At 39.3% G+C, this 21,509-nt stretch overlaps 1 protein-coding gene across 1 annotated transcript; it reads left to right on the forward strand.

Moving 5' to 3' along the window:
- Positions 1-6: 6 nt before the first annotated feature.
- On the forward strand, positions 7-21,277 carry STAMBPL1 (STAM binding protein like 1). Its single transcript, XM_039708927.1, has 11 exons — positions 7-142; positions 10,532-10,725; positions 11,744-11,961; positions 13,496-13,571; positions 15,158-15,253; positions 15,877-16,231; positions 16,801-16,925; positions 17,874-18,011; positions 18,652-18,764; positions 20,283-20,382; positions 20,972-21,277. Exons 2-11 carry the CDS (start codon positions 10,642-10,644, stop codon positions 21,026-21,028), a joined length of 1,362 nt encoding a protein of 453 aa, XP_039564861.1. The 5' UTR covers positions 7-142; positions 10,532-10,641; the 3' UTR covers positions 21,029-21,277.
- Positions 21,278-21,509: the final 232 nt, after the last annotated feature.

Genomic DNA, 21,509 nt, shown 5'->3' on the forward strand with positions numbered 1-21,509 from the left:
CTCCGCGCACGGCGCCCGCGGCTCCGCGTCCCGGCGCGGCCAGGCGAGACGGGAGGAGGAGGAAGAGAACGAGAAGCAGGAGGAGGCCCAGGCCGCCCGGCGCTCCCCCCGCCCCGCGCTTTGCCCACGGATGCGGGAGCCGGTAAGCAGCATCCCCTGCCCGCCGCAGGCAGCGGAGCCGGCGAGGCGCTGCCTCCCGCCTCCATCCGCTGCTCCTGCGGGCACAGCCACAAGGGCCGGGACCCTTTCCGGGGCCGTGCAGCGGGGGCCGGGACCAGCTCCATCCGCTCCTCGGCCCGGCCGGCGCCCCGTCCCCGCCCCGGTGTCAGGTGCGGAGCCGCGGAGGCCTCCCGGACAGCCCTCCTCCGGGCAGTGCGGGGGCATCGGGCTGGGCGGGGGGCGGCGGGCAGCCAGCCCGGCCGCTGAACCTGCTGGCTCCACCGCGCCCACGCAGACAGCAGCGCGGTGGGGAGTCCGGGATGCTGCCCTGTGCCAGGGACAAATCAAACTGATAGCAGTGTTCTGGCTTTAAATTATTTCCCTATATATGTGAAAGATGTCATCGGAACAGAAAGTGAAAGAATCTGAAGCGGTAGAAATTGCGGTTGCTGAGCATCCCTAACTCTCTGATGAGCTTTTTCTGTTGATGTACTTGGTTTTGTACCTGCCTCCTTTTGACCTCTGTAGGATCTCAGGTGTCCTTCTGAAGTGCACTGAAGAATGTATCTCGCTCTTGCATGTGCTGCCCGGTTTCAGAAGGATGCCAAAAAGTCTCTTATGGGGGAATTCCTCTTGATCTGGAATTATTTGTGTTTAATATGCACGTGGTTCTGAATGCTCTGAGAAGTCATGGGCAGGAAAACCCCCACCTTCTACTGAGAATGGGAAGTAGTGAGAATATAAGATCTTGGAGACCCTGTACTTCCCAGGACATTCATTCCCTAAGTGAAGGCCAGCTTTGAGAAAGTTCTGTCTGTACAGAAGTGAGGTTTCTCCTCATTGCAGGCTTAAGTGGATTACTATCCAAAACTATACTAGTTAGCATATATTGATGACTTGCCTTAGACAACCAAGTTGTAGAAAGTAGCATATAGACCCAGAACTTCACTGAATATTCCCAGGAGAATGGAGCCCAGGTTTGCTGTTGTGGCAATTGCTGCTCAGGCAATATACTCTGAAACAGACGAGTTTTCTCATGTACTGAATGCATTGCAGCTGGTATGTTGCATGTCTAAATGCTAAATGTTTTGATAAGTAAACCAAAGGCCAGTGTTTACAAGTCTGGAGTTTCACAGATCACAGGATACGGTAGGAATGCAGGAAGCATTCATCCCAAATTTTGTATAATTCTGTAGGTACCAATTTCATAGTTGGGGGTCCTTGTGTGGGGGTGTGTGTACAGCATTTTTGAATGGCTGTAAGTGCAGGAGGGTATTTTGTAGCATTATGTTTAAAAATTGTTTTGATCAACCCTGCAGTCATTTGTATTACTTGCTATTGCTCTGCAGACGCTGTGAAGGCATTTCTTGTGTGGTTTTCTTTATGTGCATTAAACATGCTGAAGGTTAGGCCTTAAGGCTTTTCCTGGAAGTTAATCACCAAGATCAGGAAGAGAATAGCTCAAGGTGAGGGATGTTGTGAAATCTTCAGCTGCTGAGGGAATGCCAAGGTGACTTGTGCATGGAGGCACTGAACAAATACTGTATAAAACCAAGTTTTTGGTCTCTGTTTGCTGGACATGCATGAATAATGGTTTTTTTTTCTGGTTTTATCACTTCTGCAATTTTATTTCTGCACCAAAGGTTACACTTCCAATTTGTGTTCTGAAAATTAGTTTGCTGCCATGTAAAGGAAGTATTTGTGCATACAATTTTAATAAAATTAGGACATTTAGATTGTCGTGCCAGGAAACATATTTTCTGGTCATGCTTTCCATTATAAATAGAAGTATCAGTCCATGAAAGAAAATTATCTTGCTTGTGCAGTTCCTGAACAATCCGTGTGCAGTGGCTTAGTAGTGGTGTTGCAAAGAAATTCCTATTATAAAAATCCAGCCTTTTCAATCTTGCCCGGCTGCTGATGCCTCTCAGAAGTGCTGTGAGTCAGGCAGCTCCTCAGACACAACCCGCTGCCTACCACTTCCTACAGGCAGCTCTGGATGAGTCACACTCAGCACACAACACAGGGAATTGCGTTATGGAAGCTGTGGGCTCTCCACATAATCAACGTAGGAAGCATCTTCCTCTTTTAGCATCTCTGAACCGCTGACAAAAAGCCTTCAGAGATGCCTATTGCTCTATGTTGATATAAAAAGGACCTTGTATAGGCTGCAAAGATCAATGGGGCTCATCCTGAGGGGAAAAACAAATAATTTGAAGGGCTCAAGGGTGGACTGTGTGTAGCTTCACTAGGATGAAGCTGTTGGCCTGCAGGCATACAAAATGTTAGCCAGAAAACATCGTGCTCAGCTTTGATATTCTGGATAATTCAGCTGACTGTCAAGCAGCCCTGTGAGCTGGCTGTGTTACAGCCAGTGCTGCTATGAAACATGTGCTTAACACTGTCAATCTTAGAAACTTTAAGTAAGAGAAATAAAATATTGTAACTATCCAAGTAGAACAGCAGTCTAAAGCTCACAGAATTCTTCTCATAGAAGCAGACATTCCTCTTGTTTTTCCTGGGTTGTTTTTTGTTTGTAGCATGTTACCTCCTGAATCATCTAGAATAGGGGAGGTAAAAGATTTCCTTATGAAATCAACTAGCTGTGTTCTTTTAATGTAAACATTGTACAGCAGATAAAGGATAATTGTTCATACTGATTGATCACACTTCATCCTGTAGGTAATCTCCCTGTCCATTTCTTACCTTTCCTTACTTAACCAGTTGTGTACAAAACAGTCAGAATCCTTTGAACTAATGCCTCAAATTACTTTTTCTAGATTTGAGGCCAAAAAAACAAGCTTCATTCTTTATAGGCACTTTAATTGGCTTAAAATAAACTGTGAATTTGTATGTCAGAAATGTCAAATAAATTTGGCTCACCTTTATTTTTCCCCCTATATTTTGAGTTATAGAAAGTGAGACAGCATAAGAATTTGTCATCTGATAGAGACAGAAATTGATTGTTGCAACCAGTCACTCACTCAACAAGTGTCCTTATTAGATGCTATGGAGTCTTAAAGTCTTCTAAATTTAGGTAGGCTGTATTTTGCCAAAAAATATAATTGCATTTTATAGGAAGAACCAGAAGATTCTTAACCCCTCTTGCCCCTGAGAGAAATAGGGATACAGACAGAAAAAATCAGCTTTGCAAGGAATCATGCTCTCTTTGTTTCTTGGAAGTGTAAGAAGTTGCAGGCCTCTGTGCTGATTTTAACCTCTCATTTGTTTCCCTTAGCAACACAGCTTCTTGTCTTCATGGTGGAAGTTAGTTTTATCACTGATGTAATGGATTGCAAATATCTCCTTTTTTCAGTATTTCAGTTGAATCATCAAAGAACAAATTGTATAAAACCAACTCTTTCTTGTACTTCTGTCCTCTTCTGGGTTACTGTGCCCTGGTGTAATTTGCTTAGGGGACTGTTGTGGATTTCCCAAAGGAAGGAAATGGCACTGTTTTTCTACACCATGTCTAGAACATCCTTTTAGTGGGTCACTGGAAAGATGCTGTTCTGTGTTGCATAAGTAATATTTGACTGACTGCCTAAGAAAGATTTTGCTTGTAATCCAAGACATTCTACCATGGTTGATATTTATCCATTGTGTTAAAAATGCTTTTTTGCTAAAACTGAATGGTGTCACTAAATGGTGACATTTAAATGTTGACAAAATGGTGTTTTAGCTTTTTGCTAAAACTGAATGGTGTCACTAAACTGATTGGTGTCCCTGATGTTGATTTCAAAACAGCCTGCATAAAAATGAATGAGAAAATAGTTGACAGTCAGAGGTCTCCTCTGTGCTTTGAAGCAAAAGGAGGGAGAAGCCTGTAGGCTCTGCATTCACATACTCTGTAGGGAGCAGAAGCCAGGTTCTTGCACGTGCCATGTTGGACATTATCTGCATATTGTAGTGGTTTATCAGTCTTAGCAGAAGCAGTAGCAATCTAATTTTATTAACATAGCTTCTTGATGCAGTAATGTTTGTATCTGTGCCAAGAGGAATGCTGTCCTTAGAAAACAGGTAGTCGATATTCAAGAAACTACACTGACTAATTGCAGTCATCCAAATATTAGCAGAACAGCTATAACAGTCTTCAGACAGTTAATTCAAACTTTGTTTTGAAGCGGGCAAACAGAACCTTGTGTCACCCATTCATTTTTTAGATTAAAATAAAGCTCAGTTTTGTGATGCAAGGTACAGCACTGAATGGCCTAAGCATATAAGCAAGGCTTGGGTCTGGCAGACCTGTGCATGGGGGATCTTCCCTGCCTGTGATTTCTCCCTCTTGGCACCCAAGCAGGTGAAGGTGCTACTGTCCATCCTGCCCTGATGCAGAGAGGCCTCTGGGCACTGTGCTGGGGCATGGCAGGCACTGGTCCTTCACAGTGAGAAAGAGCAAATGTTCTTGATCCATTCTAGGAGAGATGGTTGTACAGCTCAGCAGCTGCTTCTGGCAGTTAGTGGAGCTTGGGAGGTGGTCTTGGAACTGCTGTTTGAAGGGAGCTGTGGAGCTAAGGAGCACTGTCAAACTGTGAGCTGAGATGGGCTTTTCCAGAGCTGAGCTTAGGAGTAGCTGTGAAGAGCAATCTCTCCATTGAAAGGCACAGGGTTTTCAGGAACTGGCTCCTCGCAGTGGTTCCTTTCCTTGAAAGGCCATTCTGTTGAGTTTTGTTGATTGGGTATTTCCTCTGCAAAAGAGAATAATCTTGCCATGACATTCAGTGCTTTGTTGGTTTTTTATTTTCCAGAAGAGACTACTTACTATACCAGCTGAATCCCTTGCTGTGATGATGAATGCTTGTTACAAAAAGCATGTTGACAGATGAATATGCTGTTTCTTTTCGGAGAGAACCAACAGAAGGCAGTTTGCTATTTAGGCTGGTGTTTAGCATATTTATATATCAAACCTAAGTGTGTGTATATAAATAATCATGTGCTGTGCCAATACACAGCCTGGAATTTCAAAAAGAGCTGAATGAGATAGGTGCCTGTATTTCTAACCTGGTTTTTACCAAATTCAATTGAGTATCAACTTCCAAGTACAAAATTTTAAGTGTCTGCTTCATGAGTGATTTACTGGCATGAAATGGTCCTTTACCTTCATCTGGCAATCACTGGTGTGACCTATTTAAAGTTTGCTGAGACAACTTCGTTCCATTATGGGTAATTGAAAGGTGTTAGTTGCACTTGCTAATTTGGCTATTTTAATGAGTACTGACCTCCTTATGGTTTGAGATGCATCTTTATTCTAGGATTCTGTAATCATCACACTTCCTAGTATAGTAACATGAAGTATGATTGTGTTAACTTCTCATGGCAATATTAAAGTAAGCTTTTTCTTGCCATGGGATGGCTGCAGAACAGTTCTTTCAAGAGTAGCTTCAAAAAGTAGAACTATACTACATTTTAGCTTCTATATTAGCAAATATTTCTATATATACTTTAAGAATCCTGATCCTAATGGAGTGAAGTCAATGATTTTGGTGGGAACCTCATCTAGGCTTTACATTCCACAAAAGTATCAAACAAAAGAAAGTATTTCTGGAATAATGCGCCTTTAAAAATATTTAGAGAAGAAATCGTTGCATAGATTATTTTTAATGTAATCTTTGAATGAAGAAAGTGCTTTGGAAAATTTTGCCAGTGATCTCTTTAACAAAGATTTTTTTCATAAGACAAATAATCAAAATATTGATAAATACTGCTGACAGCAGTGCAGTCCGTGTTACGATTAACTCCTTTGAAATTTAAAAATGTGTTACAAAGAGGAAACTACTGTTTCAAAGTAACTAATGTTACAAAGGGAAAACTATACATTTAACTAATATTTATGGAAGTTACTTGTTTAAAAATCCAAAGAGCTCATTCAGCATTTCTCGGAACCTCTCATGAATGAGCAATATTGCTCGTTCAACCTCTTGTGAAGAACTGAAGAGGGGAAAGCAGCCTCCAGATGACGACAAGGAGCTGAAATTCAATGCTAGCACTCTGCAGTCAGTTTCTGGGAGGTCCTGACACCCTGAGCTTCTCTTTGTGTCCTGTCCGGAGGGCTGGAGCAGCACAGCTCCCGCTGGGTGCCACAGTCCCTGTGAGCATCCTTGGGCAGAGCGTGGTCCTGCTTGGTGTCCCTGGCTTGGCAGCTCCAACAGCGCTGCAGCCATGCAGCTCCAACAGCACCGCTGCAGCCACGCTGTGCAGCCGCGTGTGTCACCTGTCACTGCCACACCACCCTCCTGTAGCAGGGAAGGTCAGCAGGGCCATGCCTGTCGGGCTCTGAGCACAGCCATGGTGCCTCCTTTGGCCACATCCAGCCAGCCTGGCAGCCGAAATGCCAGCGTGCAGCAAACTGAGGGCGTTGGAGAATTGTGGTGAACTGTGATATTGCAGTTCTCAGAAGGGTTTGTTTGTGCATGCTTTCCCCAGACCTTCTCACAGCACCTCTGTCTCATGAGCCTGCTCCTGGGGTACTTGATATGCTTATTCTGTCTTCGTGTACTACTCTTGGCATATACTTTCACTTAAAATTGCTGTCTCTGCTTTTCATTTCCCTGCTACTTGGTACCACACTTGTTAGCCTGAACAGGAGTCACTTTCAATACCATTTAAAATGCTGTTTTTCTCAGTTTGCTCTGTTTTCTTGTGGCTGAATGGCTTTGATTTAATAAACCTGGATTTTTCAAGGAATAATACATACAATAATAAGATGGGACATATGGGAAAACAAATGCTTTTTGAGGAGGAAATGGAATTTGATGAGAAGTGGTATTCCCAATGAAATCAAGAAAAAATTCTTAGCCATTAAATAAATGTTAGGTTATTATTATTATCTGGTAATGACTATCAGAAAACTCATAATTAGAAAAAAAAAACTTAATTTGAATGCTAAATGTCCTGGCATTTCTCCTCAAACAAACATACCTAAGTCCATCTAATTTAACTGGAATGCCTGAAATAGTGAAATAGAAAAATGCATCTTTACTCTTAGAATTTTGAGCACTTTAGAGTATAATAGACTAAAACAACTCCAAGCTAGCATTGGTATTTATCCCCTGTGGTTGAGGTTGGAGTGTAGTTCACTCTATTAGTGTAAGTATTTTGTATGTTTGAATATAATTAGTTTCAGCTATACAGAGAGATTTGGTATTTGAATTTGTCTTTACTCTTGTAAAGTGTAATATATTTCCAGAAAACAGAGTCACTTGCCAGAACTGGGCAATTGTTGTAGGAACTATACAAACTCTTAGGGTGCCCTTTCAAAGCCAGCTCATCAATCTAGGACAGCACTGCCTCAGAAAGTGACAAACCTCTCTGCTTTGCTGGCTTCGTGGTTCTGCCTGCTACTTTGCATTTTGATTTGGAGAAGGAAGTAAAGGTTCATTTAATTTTAATTTGGATCAGCTACAGCTTGCCTTGAGGTCAGTGGAGGCAGCACAGGGAGAGCACAGAGGAGGACGGGGAGGCGAGGGGAGCCCCTGGCAGTGCCGTGCCCTTGCGGCAGCTGAAGGTGACTGGGAAGCTGTGCCGTGAGGAGCATTATGCACGGAGGCATTCCAGGCACCTGGCACACATGCCTCTGGTGGTGTTTTTAGTAAAGCTTAACTCTCAACGTTTTAATCATTCATAATTCTGCCAGCGTATTCATGTGTTAAGGATAATATATTGGAGTGCAGTTATAAGCTAGCCCACAATCTTTATAGTTTTTTCTGAAGTTACATTGCCACCTGTAATAGTGATGTATTTGAATCTTCTATGACATTTTTGTACAAGGGATACAAATTCATCTTAGTATTTCTTCTTTATTTACAATGTCTCATTGTAATGTCTCTTTTTAGTGTGTTCCTGAAACTAAATTTAAAAAAGCCAGTTTCTTCTTTTATTTTCAGACATTCTTCTGCTAAGCTCTTGCACTGTGAAATGTCTTATGTCTGTTGCAGAGCTTCTTCATCCTTTCCAGGCTCAGACACAATTTTGAGGAAGTGTGAGTTTCTGCTATTACCAGATGTCTCCTGTTTAAAATACCTGTTATTACGCTTTAAAAAAAAATGTTATAACTAATGCTTCTTTAGGTTTAAAGTTCACTGAATTATGTTTATAACTTTAATATTCTTAGAGCCAGTCAAGTTGAGAAATATTTGCAAGTAAAGGGTTCCATGATGTCTTCCTGTGGCATTTCCAAAGAGATTTTGACATGGGAATTTTGACCATAGGCTTCTTTAACAAAGACCTCTTTGGGAGTACTGGCCCCAAAGAAATAAACCAAACCCCTAATTACTGGCTCCTGTGTTTGCCACTTGCAATAACTTTTTTTGCACTTGCCTACCAGCTAGACTGAAAGGTCTCCAAGGAGCAGTAACAGTTGAAAGAAGTATTTGATCCATATTCCATGTTTTCAGAGGGAAGCATCTCATGAGCATTGTCCTAAATGTCCATTTCCTCTCTAGGCTTTGCAGAAGGGCTGTTAAGGGAGAAAGCCTTGAAAGCAGAATGAAAAACTGCTACAGAAAAGCTTTCTTGCCAGAAGCTACTAAATGAAATAAGAAATTGGAGAGAAATACATTTCTGCACCTTTACTTTGAACAGTTTTTTTTTATATATATGAGTGACTAGAACATTTTGCAGTTTGTTGTACTTGGATGCATACTTCAGATCAAATCCATTCTTCCATTCAAGTATTTTAGCTGTCCCAGATGCTTCTGGGGGAAATAAAATTTAAAATTTGCAAGTGATGGATAAGTGAATGGATAAATATTTGTAAAAGATGTGCTTTTTACATCCTTTTTTGGTTGGTTGGTTGGTTGGTTTGGTTTTTGTTCCTGAGTTCCACAAAGCACATTAATGCAGAGTCTCTCGTTGAAGGTTTTATTTCTGCTTAGAATCTGGGCTGCAGGGCCAGAAGTCTGACACAAACTGCACTGGCCAAGCTTTTAGCTCTGTCCTTTCACAGCCTTCCACATCCACAGGGCTTCAGTGAAGAAGGGTTTCAGGTGGAACAAGCCCCAAAACAGAAAGTTTCTTGGAGTAGGCTAAAGCAAAAATATTTCCTTATCATTGTCCCATGGGGCCTTTCTGCACTTTGTGAATAGGGAATGAACAGGCTCTCCTGCCAAGGTGATCATTTACACCAGAGCTCCATGTCCATAAAATTAAATGGTTTAGAGAACTATTTTTATTAGCACTGCAGCCACAACTAAGGTTGTTTTCTCAAATATATAAGCCTTGCTTATTTTTTTTTTTGTTACAAATTGTGCAAGCGGTTTTAATACCTTAATTAGCAAAACTTCTTGAAAATGAATTGCACTAATGGTTAAAATTAAGGACTGATCTAATAGATAGTATTGCTTTTTGGAAGAAAAATGAGGAAGACACAAACACAAAAATCAATACTTGAGAAATACAGCCATCTAAAAAGACATTAGGGTTATTTTCTTCAACCCAGATTCCTCTGGCCTCCAGAGAGAGGTGTGCTGAGAAAATATGTTTGCTGAACCCATTCTATGCTTTTACAAAAGCACAAGCATGTTTATGGCAACATATAAATAACCTTCAACATGCAGGATAAATTTGTTTAGACTGAGCACACAAGTGAAAAAACTTTTAGAAACTTAATTTTCACATTTCCGAACCTTCAACATGCAGGATCAAATCCATTTTGACTGAGCACACAAGTGAAAAAACTTTTAGAAACTTAATTTTCACATTTCCTGTGTAATTTGAGTATTTCATTCCTCTCTCAGAGTTGGGTTTTCTTGTTTTGGTTTAGTTTCCTTTTGGGGTTTTTTTTTGATGACCACAACATCTACATTTTTTCTCTTTACTTGTTCAAAGCTGTGCAAGGAGGAATTTTTATTAGTTGGCTCATCAGAGTTGATTTTGAGTGTTGAAATCAGCAAGCTGTGCAGGTGGAACACATGGTGTTTGACATATTTTTTTCTGCTTTGTATTACTGATACAAATTTGTGCATGAAGTTTTGTTTCTAATAGTCTTAGCAGAAAATAAAGGTACCAGATTTCTAATTTTTATAAATGTTTGTAAACATGTGCTCAAGGAAACACAGATTCTGTAATAAGTCCTCAAACTTCTGTGTTTTTCACTTAATACTTGAAAATTAGGGGGGTTTTAAGTTGCTATAAAAATTGTAAAAATAATTTATTGTGTTCAAATCTGCTGAAATAACCTTAGTACAGGTCAAGTAGTCCACAACTGCACTGTAAGCCCTTATACATTCCCAATTTAAATTCTAGACACCTGGTAAGTTTTAAATTATGATTAAATGTGTAGGTACTGTGCCACCAAAGTAATGAGTGTGTGGTGGCATGCAAAGTTACGTGACATTTGAATATATTTCTAATCTGAATGATTTATCTTTTCCAGCACAGGACCAGAATCAGCATATCTATGTTCCAGTTTCCCTTGGACTATTAAACCCTGAGACATCTGGTGGCAAATACTGAGCTCAGGATTGATACTGGCCTTTCAGTCAGATGGAGACTTTGGAGGAAAAGAGCAATCTCCTTGGTTTGCAGGCAGACAGCAGCATGGAGCAACCATTCACTGTCAGCTCATTGGTATGTATTGCAGAGATGTTACAGTGGCTGAGCAACTTCTCTTTCAATGAGGAAAAATTTCAAGAGAGTTGTTTAACAGTGGTGGCTCTCGGCTCCATGGGTGTCTTCCTGCTTGACAGTTTTGTTGGAATTTTTTATATTTCTGTATGTGTGCTTTATGGGGTGTCTGCAACCAGATTTTTAAGAAGTTGAAATGAGCATTTTGTAGAGAAAGCTCCATGGGTCTCTTCCTGCATGCTGCCTGACAGTTTTGTTGGAATTTTTTATATTTCTGTATGTGTGCTCTATGGGGTGTCTGCGTTCAGATTTTTAAGAAGTTGAAATGAGCATTTTGTAGAGAAAGAATAAGAAATTTCATCAAAGAGGAAACAACTTGCAGTAGCCATTTATTTATTTATTTATTTATTTATTTATTTATTTATTAATTACCTGGAAGGTAATGACCATAATAAGCAGCTATGGTTCTTCTTCAGTAATTAGTTCAAACTCCTTAGTCTTTAACTGCCTCATTTAAAACTGGAAATGAAGATTTGAAGTGAACTGTTGACTGACCAGAGGAGCTTATTGCTCTTTGTTTCCTGAACTATTTCTAGCAGTCAAATGCTATACATCATGTAATAGGAGTCTGAGTATGCAGGACATCCATCAAATTATTTCAGTAACTTAAGACAGAACTTTGTGGAATTCATGTGTGGGTTTTTTTTAAGAGGACACACTTTATACTGCTTTTGGTAATTTCTGCAGCAATTTCCTTTTTTTTTTTTGCCTACAGGTATTTTCCTAATTTTTATCCTTTTTTGTTGTTTTCAAAGGGAATAAAGTCACTTTTATTTTAGATTATAATTTACTTGTGATTGAGAAATAAGTTGGAATGTTTCAGTTGTGGCTAGAGGTGGGGAAACCAATGCCTATTTTCAGAAAAAACTAGCTGAATGTTTCCCCTGAGCGTTTTGACTGAGACCACTTACTGAAAGCGAAACAGAATATTCTCTTGGCTAACGAGACTGCTCTTTCTCAGAAAAAGCTGGTAGCTATCCCTGACCACACAGACATCTCTGTGAGCCCCGAGGAGAGAGTGCGTGCCTTGAGCAAGCTGGGCAGCAATATCAGCATCAACGAGGACATCACCCCGCGGCGCTACTTCCGATCGGGAGTGGAGATGGAGCGGATGGCGGCCGTCTACATGGAGGAGGGGAACCTGGAGAACGCTTTCGTCTTCTACAACAAGTTCATAACGTAAGGAAGCATTACAGCTTGTGATTCTGAGTGAACTGAAATGGTGAGCTGCACTGAGAAACCCTTTAGATAAGGAGAAATTTGTTCAACGCGTTCTTGCAGAACGGATTTGTTCTCTGGAGATCTTTTACACTGAGCATGGGCTTTGCTGAAACTTTCTCTCACTTTTTCATGTGGTTGTCCTATCCATGTGTGAACTGCCAGGCATGAATTAACCTAACATACAGAAGTTTTGAGTTTACTCTGCCAGGCCATACCATGAGCACTGTTGCCCCCAGATTATTCTTTATATGTCACCATGTTGGTTAAATACAATTTTTTACTGTAAAAGCAATGCTTAAGTAAGATTTCTAAGCCATGTCACCATGTTGGTTAAATACAATTTTTTACTGTAAAAGCAATAAGTAATATTTCTAAGCCTTTAGTAGTTGTGTCCTATGAGCATCTGCTGATCTTAAGGATGGTAGTATTGCACAATAATAAATACAATTTTTTACTGTAAAAGCAATGTTTAAGTAAGATTTCTAAGCATTTAGTAGTTGTGTCCTCTGAGCATCTGCTGATCTTAAGGATGGTAGTACTGCGCAATATTTAAAAAGCATGAGAAAAGTGTTTTCTTGCTTTCATTTTACTTTTTTCCCCCCAAAAGGATTAAGTATAATTTATTGTTTCTTACAATAAATGCAAAATCTACAATGTATGTTCATGATTATTCTCCTTACCACAAAAGAACAAATCTGGCCAGCTTTCATTGCAGCTCTCAAAATAGACAGCTGAGAAATATGTCACTGGCAGATTTAAACTTTTAACCTAGCTAGTTTTGCTGTAGGATTGATTGGTTTGTTTTATTACTTTGGAAAGGTTGGGGGTTTTTTTAATGTGCATATTTAAAAATTTTTGTAAGGGAAAAATCCTTCCTTCCTCCTTATTTTCCTTAGACTCTGAAAACTAGACCAAACCTTTCTTAGCCCACCTGTTTTCAAATGTATCTCTCTATAAAAAGAGGGTCTGGAGGTGAATATTGTGCAAATTGCTGGAAGAATGATAGCAGCTGTGCATTACAAACTCTTTGCAGCTTAGTGTTGCCATAATTTATCTGTGCAGCTTGGTCTGGTAAAAATACCTGCTTTAGTGACAGTCAGTGTTGCATTCTTGTCTTCCATTGAGAGTCAGCATTTTGGCTAAGAACAGAGAAGAGAGTAGAAATAAGATTTACTACCACTGACTAGAGTGGAGGGTGTTTTTGAGGGATATTTTTAGATGCTGGCTGCTAGTTTGTCCTTTTTTTTTTAACCTAACCCAGTCCTAGTGGAAACCAAAATATATCAGATGTGGAAAATAATCTTCTGTCCTTATTCTGTGTGTCCCATACAGGTCCATATCATAATGTGTTAGTTTAAACATGTGTGTAGAACCCTGGTCCAAGTCATCTGGAATTCAGTGTTTAACAATTATGTGAAACTGATTTTTTTGCCAACATGCATGCTATTATGGATATTCTTCTGACTAAACACATGCATGTTTAATTTTCTAGGTTGTTTGTAGAAAAGCTGCCCAGTCACCGAGACTATCACCAATGTGCAGTACCAGAAAAACAAGATATTATTAAGGTAGGGTTATAGTTTCCTGGTATTTATGAAATATTTTGCTCAGAACCTCTTCATTTTTCCTAGCCCATATAGGCCATAGCTTCTTTTTCCCCATAGCAGCCATCACAGCTTCAATTTCTGATACTTTTCTCCACTACTCATGCGTGTTTTATTTTGGAAATTAAATTATTTATCTAAAACGTGAATGAGAATGGTCTGAGTAAGTAGGTAGGTTGTTGAGAGCCCAGGTACATCTATTTCTGAAAGTCTGCATATTAAAAATGCATATTTTAACTGTACTTAGTTTGATTCTGGTCGCAATTATGTGAATGGATAATGGTCCAAACTGAATATTGCAAACAGAAGGAGAAATGTGTGGCATTACTGATGCCTGTGCAGTATTTGCTTACTCTGCTAAATAAGTAAAATATATATTTTTCTTTCTTTATTACCAAATATGTATTTACTTAGTTTTTACCAGATTTTTCCCTCCACTTCCATACAAAATAGTTTTACTTTTGTTTTTTTCCCCTCCAGAAAATAAATCCTAAATAAATTATAAGTAATTATAAGTAAGTATTCAGCCTTATACTGAACTTAAAACAGCTGGAATTGGCCAGTGAGAGTTGCTAACAGGACCAGTACTTTTGTTTTTTTTCCCCTCTAGAAAATAAGTCCTAAATAAATTATAAGTATAGCCTTATACTGAACTTAAAACAGCTGGAATTGGCCAGTGAGAGTTGCTAACAGGACCAAGAGTGTCTCTTCCTCCATGCCCCCATGTTTGCTTGCTTTCTCTACTGTTAAACTGAATGTTTTACTCAAAATCAAAACAATCCATGCCAAAGTTCTGACTGTGGTCCACTAGGAGAGCATCCCTACTCCAAAACAGTCCATGCCACTGTGGTCCACTAGGAGAGCATCCCTACTGAGAAAGGGCATCTAACATTGCTTTCTCCTGTAGCACTCAGTAGCATTAAGCACGAGGTCACTTTCCCTCCCTTGCCTACAGCCTTGGAGTTATTTTGTAATAGCCTTCACATGAGTAGAAAGCATTGGGTGTTGGTTCTGTTTTATAAGAAATGTTGTTTTGCCAGGTCTGTGACAGAAAGCTACAGGTAAAACTATCTCTTAAAAAAACCCTTTTTCCCCACTTGAAAATGGGCATATTTAGACATATTTCTGACTGGGAAGTTTCAGGTAAAAATGCAATGATCCTACCTGAAACTCTCTAAGTTGGCCTTAGCAATTTTTTTATGAATTACACCTACAACAAAAACATTAGTCATCACACACCTATTAAACAAGACAGAGATAACAGACTCCTAGTAAAAGGACTAATCTTACCTTGAGATAAGAAGCAGCCATGCCACATGTTTCACTAATGTCAATCAATATATTTATTCAAACTGATGTACTGTAGAACTTTCATAAAGTGATGATATAGTGTCTGTTTCCTCTTTTGCTTTATTTCTTGTGAGAATAGTAGGTTTTTTCTGTTTTGTATTTTAAAACATTCTGTGTTACAGCTGAGTTTGTTTTCCAGGTGGCTCTTTTTAAAAGTGAAAAGTAAACTTTTTTGTCTTTTTCCCCATCCCACCTCAAAGAAATTGAAGGAGGTTGCATTTCCACGGACAGACGAACTGAAAAGAGATCTTTTAAAAAAATATAACTTGGAATATCAAGAATACATGCAACACAAAGTAAGTTTTATATGATTATTAAATATTGACATGAGTATATTTCTGTCATATAAAACTTGAAAATTAAGCAGTAAAATGCCAGTTTTACAAGAACCTAATAATTTCCTGAGCTGCTTAGGAATAACTTCTCATTTCTTCTTCAGAATCAGCTGGTCATTAAAAAATATGTAATGCAAGTGTGTGCTAGGAAATACATGTGCTGCCATATTTAATTAATAACTGTAATAAAGATCCAAGTAGATTTTTGGTATGCTCTGATTCTGCCTTATAAAGAAAATTAAATTGATATTCATGTCAATAAATGGAAAAGATTCCTTGGCTCTAAATGTGCTCTACTTTGAACTGAGATTGAAGCCACTGAAAACAGGATCTATAGCTTAAAAACTTCTTTTGGAAAAAGCATCTGAGAAATGTCTTCTTTGTTCCATCCATCTATGCTGTGTTTTCCATCCTACCTTTGGGGATATATTTGTATTTTCCAGTTCAGTAACCAGGTTCCAAATGAGTTCCTCTTTAATGACAGGATTTTATGGTTTTATTGAACTGTTAGATTGCTCCTTTCCTTCAATTTTTTGCAGCATTTTTGGTGTTCTGAGAATGTCACTACGTTGTGTATGTTTCAGAACAAATGTAGAACTGAATTTCTGAAGAAACTGGAGCACCAGAAGCTCATAGAGGCAGAGAAGAAACGAATCGCACATATGCGGCAGCAGCAGCTGGAATCGGAGCAGTTTCAATTCTTTGAGGATCAACTTAAGAAGCAAGAGCTAGCTCGAGATCAGAAAATCAAAGAGAGTGTGGTTATGTCTGAACAGATAGATGGAGGTATGCTGTCTTGTATCTCTGTACCAGAGAACAGCTCCTTATCTGCAGCGCTGCTGGAGAAGAAAGAGAAGCGCGGCACCTCCGGCTGTGCTGGACATTCGCCACCAGTGGAACGGGTCTTAAAGCCAGCAGCTACTCTAAGTGCTGTTCAGAGTAAGTGCAGACATTTCTCTTATCCCCTGTTTTTTTTTATCTACCTGCATGTGACTTTACTCACTGTGAGGATGCCCATACTGAAATACCATGAACTGGTTAGTGCAAACACAGCACTTCCTTACAGTTTCTTCATTTTAAGAGGGACACTTGCACAGTTTCGCATTTTCCCTTTGAGTACCAATGGATGGATATAAAGATTCAGATTTAGTGTTCCTGTGAAACAAAGTCTGAATCTTGCCATGGGCTTCAAGAGAACAGAAGTAGAAGTTGCAGTGGTTCCCCTGGAAAGCCCTGGCCTGGGAGATGGTCACAGCTGACTGTCACCTCAGGGACAGGCTAGTGAGTGCATCTTGTGGGTTGGTGGCTTCAATTTAGAAGTGCTTGTCCTGTAGGTTTATTCTCATTAAAGTCTATGATGTGGTAAGTATAATTCTTCCACTTGTAGTAATATAGTATAACATACTGTGTATATTTCCTTATTTTAGGGATCTTCATTGTATTAGCTGTTAGCTGTAAATGCATTTTATCTCTCTTTCTCTCTCTTTATTTTTTTTATTCTTGGTTAGCTCAATTGGCTGAAGCACTCAGAGGTGTCATTTTGCCCAGGGATCTCTGTCACAAATTTCTGCTGCTGGCAGAGGCAAATACAGTAAGAGGAATAGAGACGTGTGGAATTCTCTGTGGAAAACTGGTACAGTTTAACCCTCAAATTTGTATGGGGAAGATATACTTGATAGTGCTATAATATCCTGTGATGTATTGATTTCAGAGCAAAAGCAGATATAAATGGTTAGCCTTCCATGTAATGAACTTCATATTGAGTGGTCGTTTCAGCACTGTGGGCTTGCTTTGCTGGGGAAACATCTGCTCAAAGTACACTGCTATTGCTGTAAAGCCTAGCAAGTTTTTCAGCATGCTGTACAATACAGGCTTTTTCCAGTACTTTCTCTGGCATTCATCTAGAGGCAAATGAGGTTTAGTTACAGGACAATGAAATATAAAGACTGCCAGAATCCACTGGGGTCATCAAATGAATAATGACACAACAAAACAGAAATCCCCCTATCAAGCTGTAGAACATCTGATTTTCAGGCTGTTTTTTTTTTCCTTTGACCTAGATTGCACGTAATGTCCTTTGAGAGCAGGGAAAGATGTCATGGCTGATGCTGACATGAGGAATTTGAGGTGATCTCAAGTGTATTTGAACTGCATGAAGGGAAAGAACAGCAGTGTTAGTCTTGTTTCACAGAAAATCATGATAGTCTTCTCAAAGCTCTTTTATGTGTTTTTAATTATTTTAAAGGACAGTCTTTTCACACGGATCATTCAGAATGGTTCAACACAACAGTCTTGTGTTGTGACTAATGCTACCCTGTATGTTTTCATGATAAAATGCTAAAAAATGCTAAGGCATATTTGAGAATGAACAGTCTTGTGTTGTGACTAATACTACCCTGTATGTTTTCATGATAAAATGCTAAAAATGCTAAGGCATATTTTTAGGTGCAGTATGTTGGTAGAGCTGCACTGGAATCAGTGGAGCTGGACTGTTTTGTTTTAGCTGACATCTTTCAGATTTTGATTCAGCATTTATTCTTTAGGCAGTCTGTTCCACCCTAAGTCAATGTTTGTTTTGCAGACTCATAATGAATTTACTATTACACACGTAATAGTGCCAAAGCAAACTGCAGGACCAGACTACTGTGACATGGAGAACGTGGAAGAATTATTTGGTATTCAGGATCAGTATGATCTCCTCACTTTGGGTTGGATCCATGTATGTATTACTCATAGATTACGGTTTTCCTATATTGGCTCTACATACTATGTGGAAAAAAAACAAAACAAAAGAAACAACTGGAGTAATACAAATTTGCTTACTGAATTCAAATTGTAGTGATGTAAATAAGCACTCATGTTCTCCACAGAGAACTCCTTAAAGCAATTGAGACATCCTGTTGACACAGTGGGCCTACTTTTGCTGCTGCAACTTTTTTTATGTTGATTTAAGGGTATTTTATTACTTTCTAATGCCATATTCAAAAGTCAGGGAGGGGAGCATTGTGTAGTTTAAACATTATATTAATTTTTCTCTTAGAGATTTTAGACAATTAAGTCATTTCCATTTGTCTTGTGCTTCTTCATTCCTCCTTTTCCTCCCCATGATCAGAAAAGTGCTTGTATATCTGATTGTGCATATGCCTCTATGAATCTCATCCTGAAAAGCTTTCATTCAACCTCCAGGTTGAACAGTGTAGAACAATATAGAACCTGGGCTAAGAAGAGCTTTAGAAACCAGCCTGGGGAAGTACTGATGCTTTTGCTTGTAACAAATTATTTTTCCTTCTTAAATGCATGTTGACCTTGATCTGTAAGAAATATTTCATGATGTTGAGTTTTCCCTTTCTTTTTTGTAGACACATCCAACACAAACTGCATTCTTATCCAGTGTTGATCTCCATACTCATTGTTCTTATCAGCTAATGTTGCCAGAGGCCATTGCAATTGTTTGTTCACCAAAGCATAATGAGTAAGTTCTGATTTTTTAAGTAATATTTTAGTATTTTTCCATGCTTCTTGTCATAAAATCTGATCAAATGCAAAGGGTACATGTCAACTCAGATGAAGGGCATAGCATTGTGTTGTGACTTTGTTTTCTATAAGTTGCCTAGACTTGCATTTCAGTCAGTCTCTATGCACAGCATTGTTTCTGACTTCTCTCTTCTCCTCCCTTTAAAGATCCAGGTTTAAAATTTTATTTTTTTAATATATTTTGCTCAACAGAGTAATAATTACAAGAGCTATTCTTCTGGAGCACTCATTGCCAATGCTCTACCACAGATCTGTCCTCATTCTGCTACTTAAGAGTGTGAAGGGAGGTTAGGCTTATTTCTCTAGAATGATAGGAAAATTGCAGTTTGTAAAGCAGAAGGGTAAAAGTCACTTTTTTGATAATAAGGATCTATTTTTGTATTTCATAAATTACAAACTATGCATCTGGAAAAAAATAGAGTAGTGCAAATATTAATGTGAAGGTTTGTAATGGAACAGGTTTCCCAGAGATGTCATGAAGTCTGCATCCTTGGAGATATGCAAAACATTACTGGACATGGTACGTGGTCCTAGCAGCCTGCTCAAGGTGGTTCTGCCAGAGCAGGAGACTGGACCAGACAGTCTTCAGAAGTTCCTTCCAGCCTCAACAAATTTGTAATTCTCCTTTGGTGTGCCTGGCATGTCAGGTTGCCAGGGCCAATTCCATTGTTTGGAGTGTGCATTTCTTCAGCCTTTCCTTCTGGTCTTCTGCCTCAGTAGATGTAAATCCTGTCCTGGTTGCCTAATTTCCTGAATGGGCTCTTCAGGTAGCAGAGCTGTGAGCACAGACTGGGAGGCAAGGGCGCAAGCACCAGCATTTCTAACCCTGAGCATGCCTGCACACCTTTCCAAATTTGTTCTTACAAGCCTCTCTCACAGTTGATGCTGATACCCTGTAACCAACTCTAACCTATAACATTTACCTTGTCAGGTGCTGCCCTGTAGGTAATAGATTCTCTTCACAGAAGGATGGCTTTGTAACATTTTATACAATACCTAGAGAGATGCAGCAGTGCATTTTCTAATGCTTGTGTGATTACCTGAACGAGTGGGGAGGATTTACTCCTACTAGTCATTTACACAGCTGGTTTTAAGGCTGTTATCTTTTAAGTTGCCCTGGGTGAAATGCAATCCAGAACACGTAAGTTTCTGGTTTGCATCTGTTCCTGTGTGAGCCAGCCTTATCCCTCAGTGGCCTAACCTGCCTAACAGGAACAGCACCAGTACTGTGGTCCTTTTTCTCCACTTCCCCTCATCATCTCTTCCTTTACAGGAATACAACTTCCCTTGATTTAAAATACCTTAAAAAGCCCAGCTCAGCTGGGGCTCCTGTGTATTGAAGGTCACCAAACACCTTTCTGTTGTCCTTCTTTTAAGCTAAGCAATTTGTATGTGAAACCTTGGACGTGTCCTATGGGAGCAGTGTGTAACAGGAGTTTCATGTTCTGCTTTTCAGCACTGGCATCTTCAGACTGACTAATGCTGGCATGCTAGAAGTTTCTGCTTGTAAAAAGAAGGGATTCCATCCACATACAAAGGACCCTAGGTTATTTAATGTAAGTATATAATTCAACACAGTTTTTACTATTCAAACTCCTGACCATGGTTCTGCTGCAAACAGAAACTTGAGATTATAATTCTTAATAATTTTCCCCCTGTTTTATTAATTCATTACCCTTAGTTCACTGACCAAGGTAGACATCAGGAGACTACTTAAGCTTTCAGAAGCAGCCATGAAGTGAGTGTTACAAGCTGCCATTCAAATGGCATTTCTGATAAGAGCCTTTACCTTTGAATAATTAAGGGTTTGGGTTTTTTCAATGGGGTTCACTTCAAATACAGAACCATCTCCTATATCTTAAAACAAAATGATCCAGTACAGAGAAGTCATGCTCAGAGACATTGGAAATTACTGTGTTGTCATCATTAGTCCTCAAAACGAGAAGTCAGAGATTTTTGGTCTGTTTTGTTCTTTCATCATTGCATGTAGGGATAATGAGAAGGTAGTCCAACTCTGAAAAAAGTTAAGATTTTTTTGTTCCAGGTAGGCTCTTTTCAGTGGTCTTTTACAGACTTAGTTCTTGGATGAAGTTACTGGGTATTTTACTGAGATTTCTGAGAGTAATGGGTTGACTTCTTCTGCAGCCATGTACCCATGTGGTTGGGAAAGACATAAAGATAATCGTGCTGGATCTGAGGTGATACGGATGAACCACATCAATGTACTCTACAAAAGGCCAAAAAAGAAAAAAGGATTCCTGTTTTTTCCTACATTTTCAGAAATTACTTTTATATTTATACATTTTAGATTGAATGTTTGATATTTATTGCTCTAGCCTGTTTTGGAGTTATTTTGTTGCTCTGTCAAGATGGAGTTCAGTGGCATTAACCCTGAATCTGTAAACAAATCTCACCCATAAAACACAACAATAAAATGAACTTCAAACTACAGTAACTGTGTTGAAATAAGTATTGGTTTTTTTCTCACTTTTTCACATTAATTACCTTCTGAGAATTATGTGTTTTTAACAGTGGTTGGCTTTTATATGTAGTAGAGGCAAATCAATCAGTTCAGGTGATTTTTTTTTCATATTTTTATCTTGTCCAACTTCCATAGCCCAAGTTTCAGCTGTTAAGCAGAAGATACTTAGAAATATCTAAATCCTTTACCTAAGAGCTGATC

The sequence above is a fragment of the Passer montanus genome, unplaced genomic scaffold, assembly GCF_014805655.1.
Source record: "Passer montanus isolate IOZ18808 unplaced genomic scaffold, ASM1480565v1 scaffold21, whole genome shotgun sequence".
NCBI lineage: Eukaryota > Metazoa > Chordata > Aves > Passeriformes > Passeridae > Passer > Passer montanus.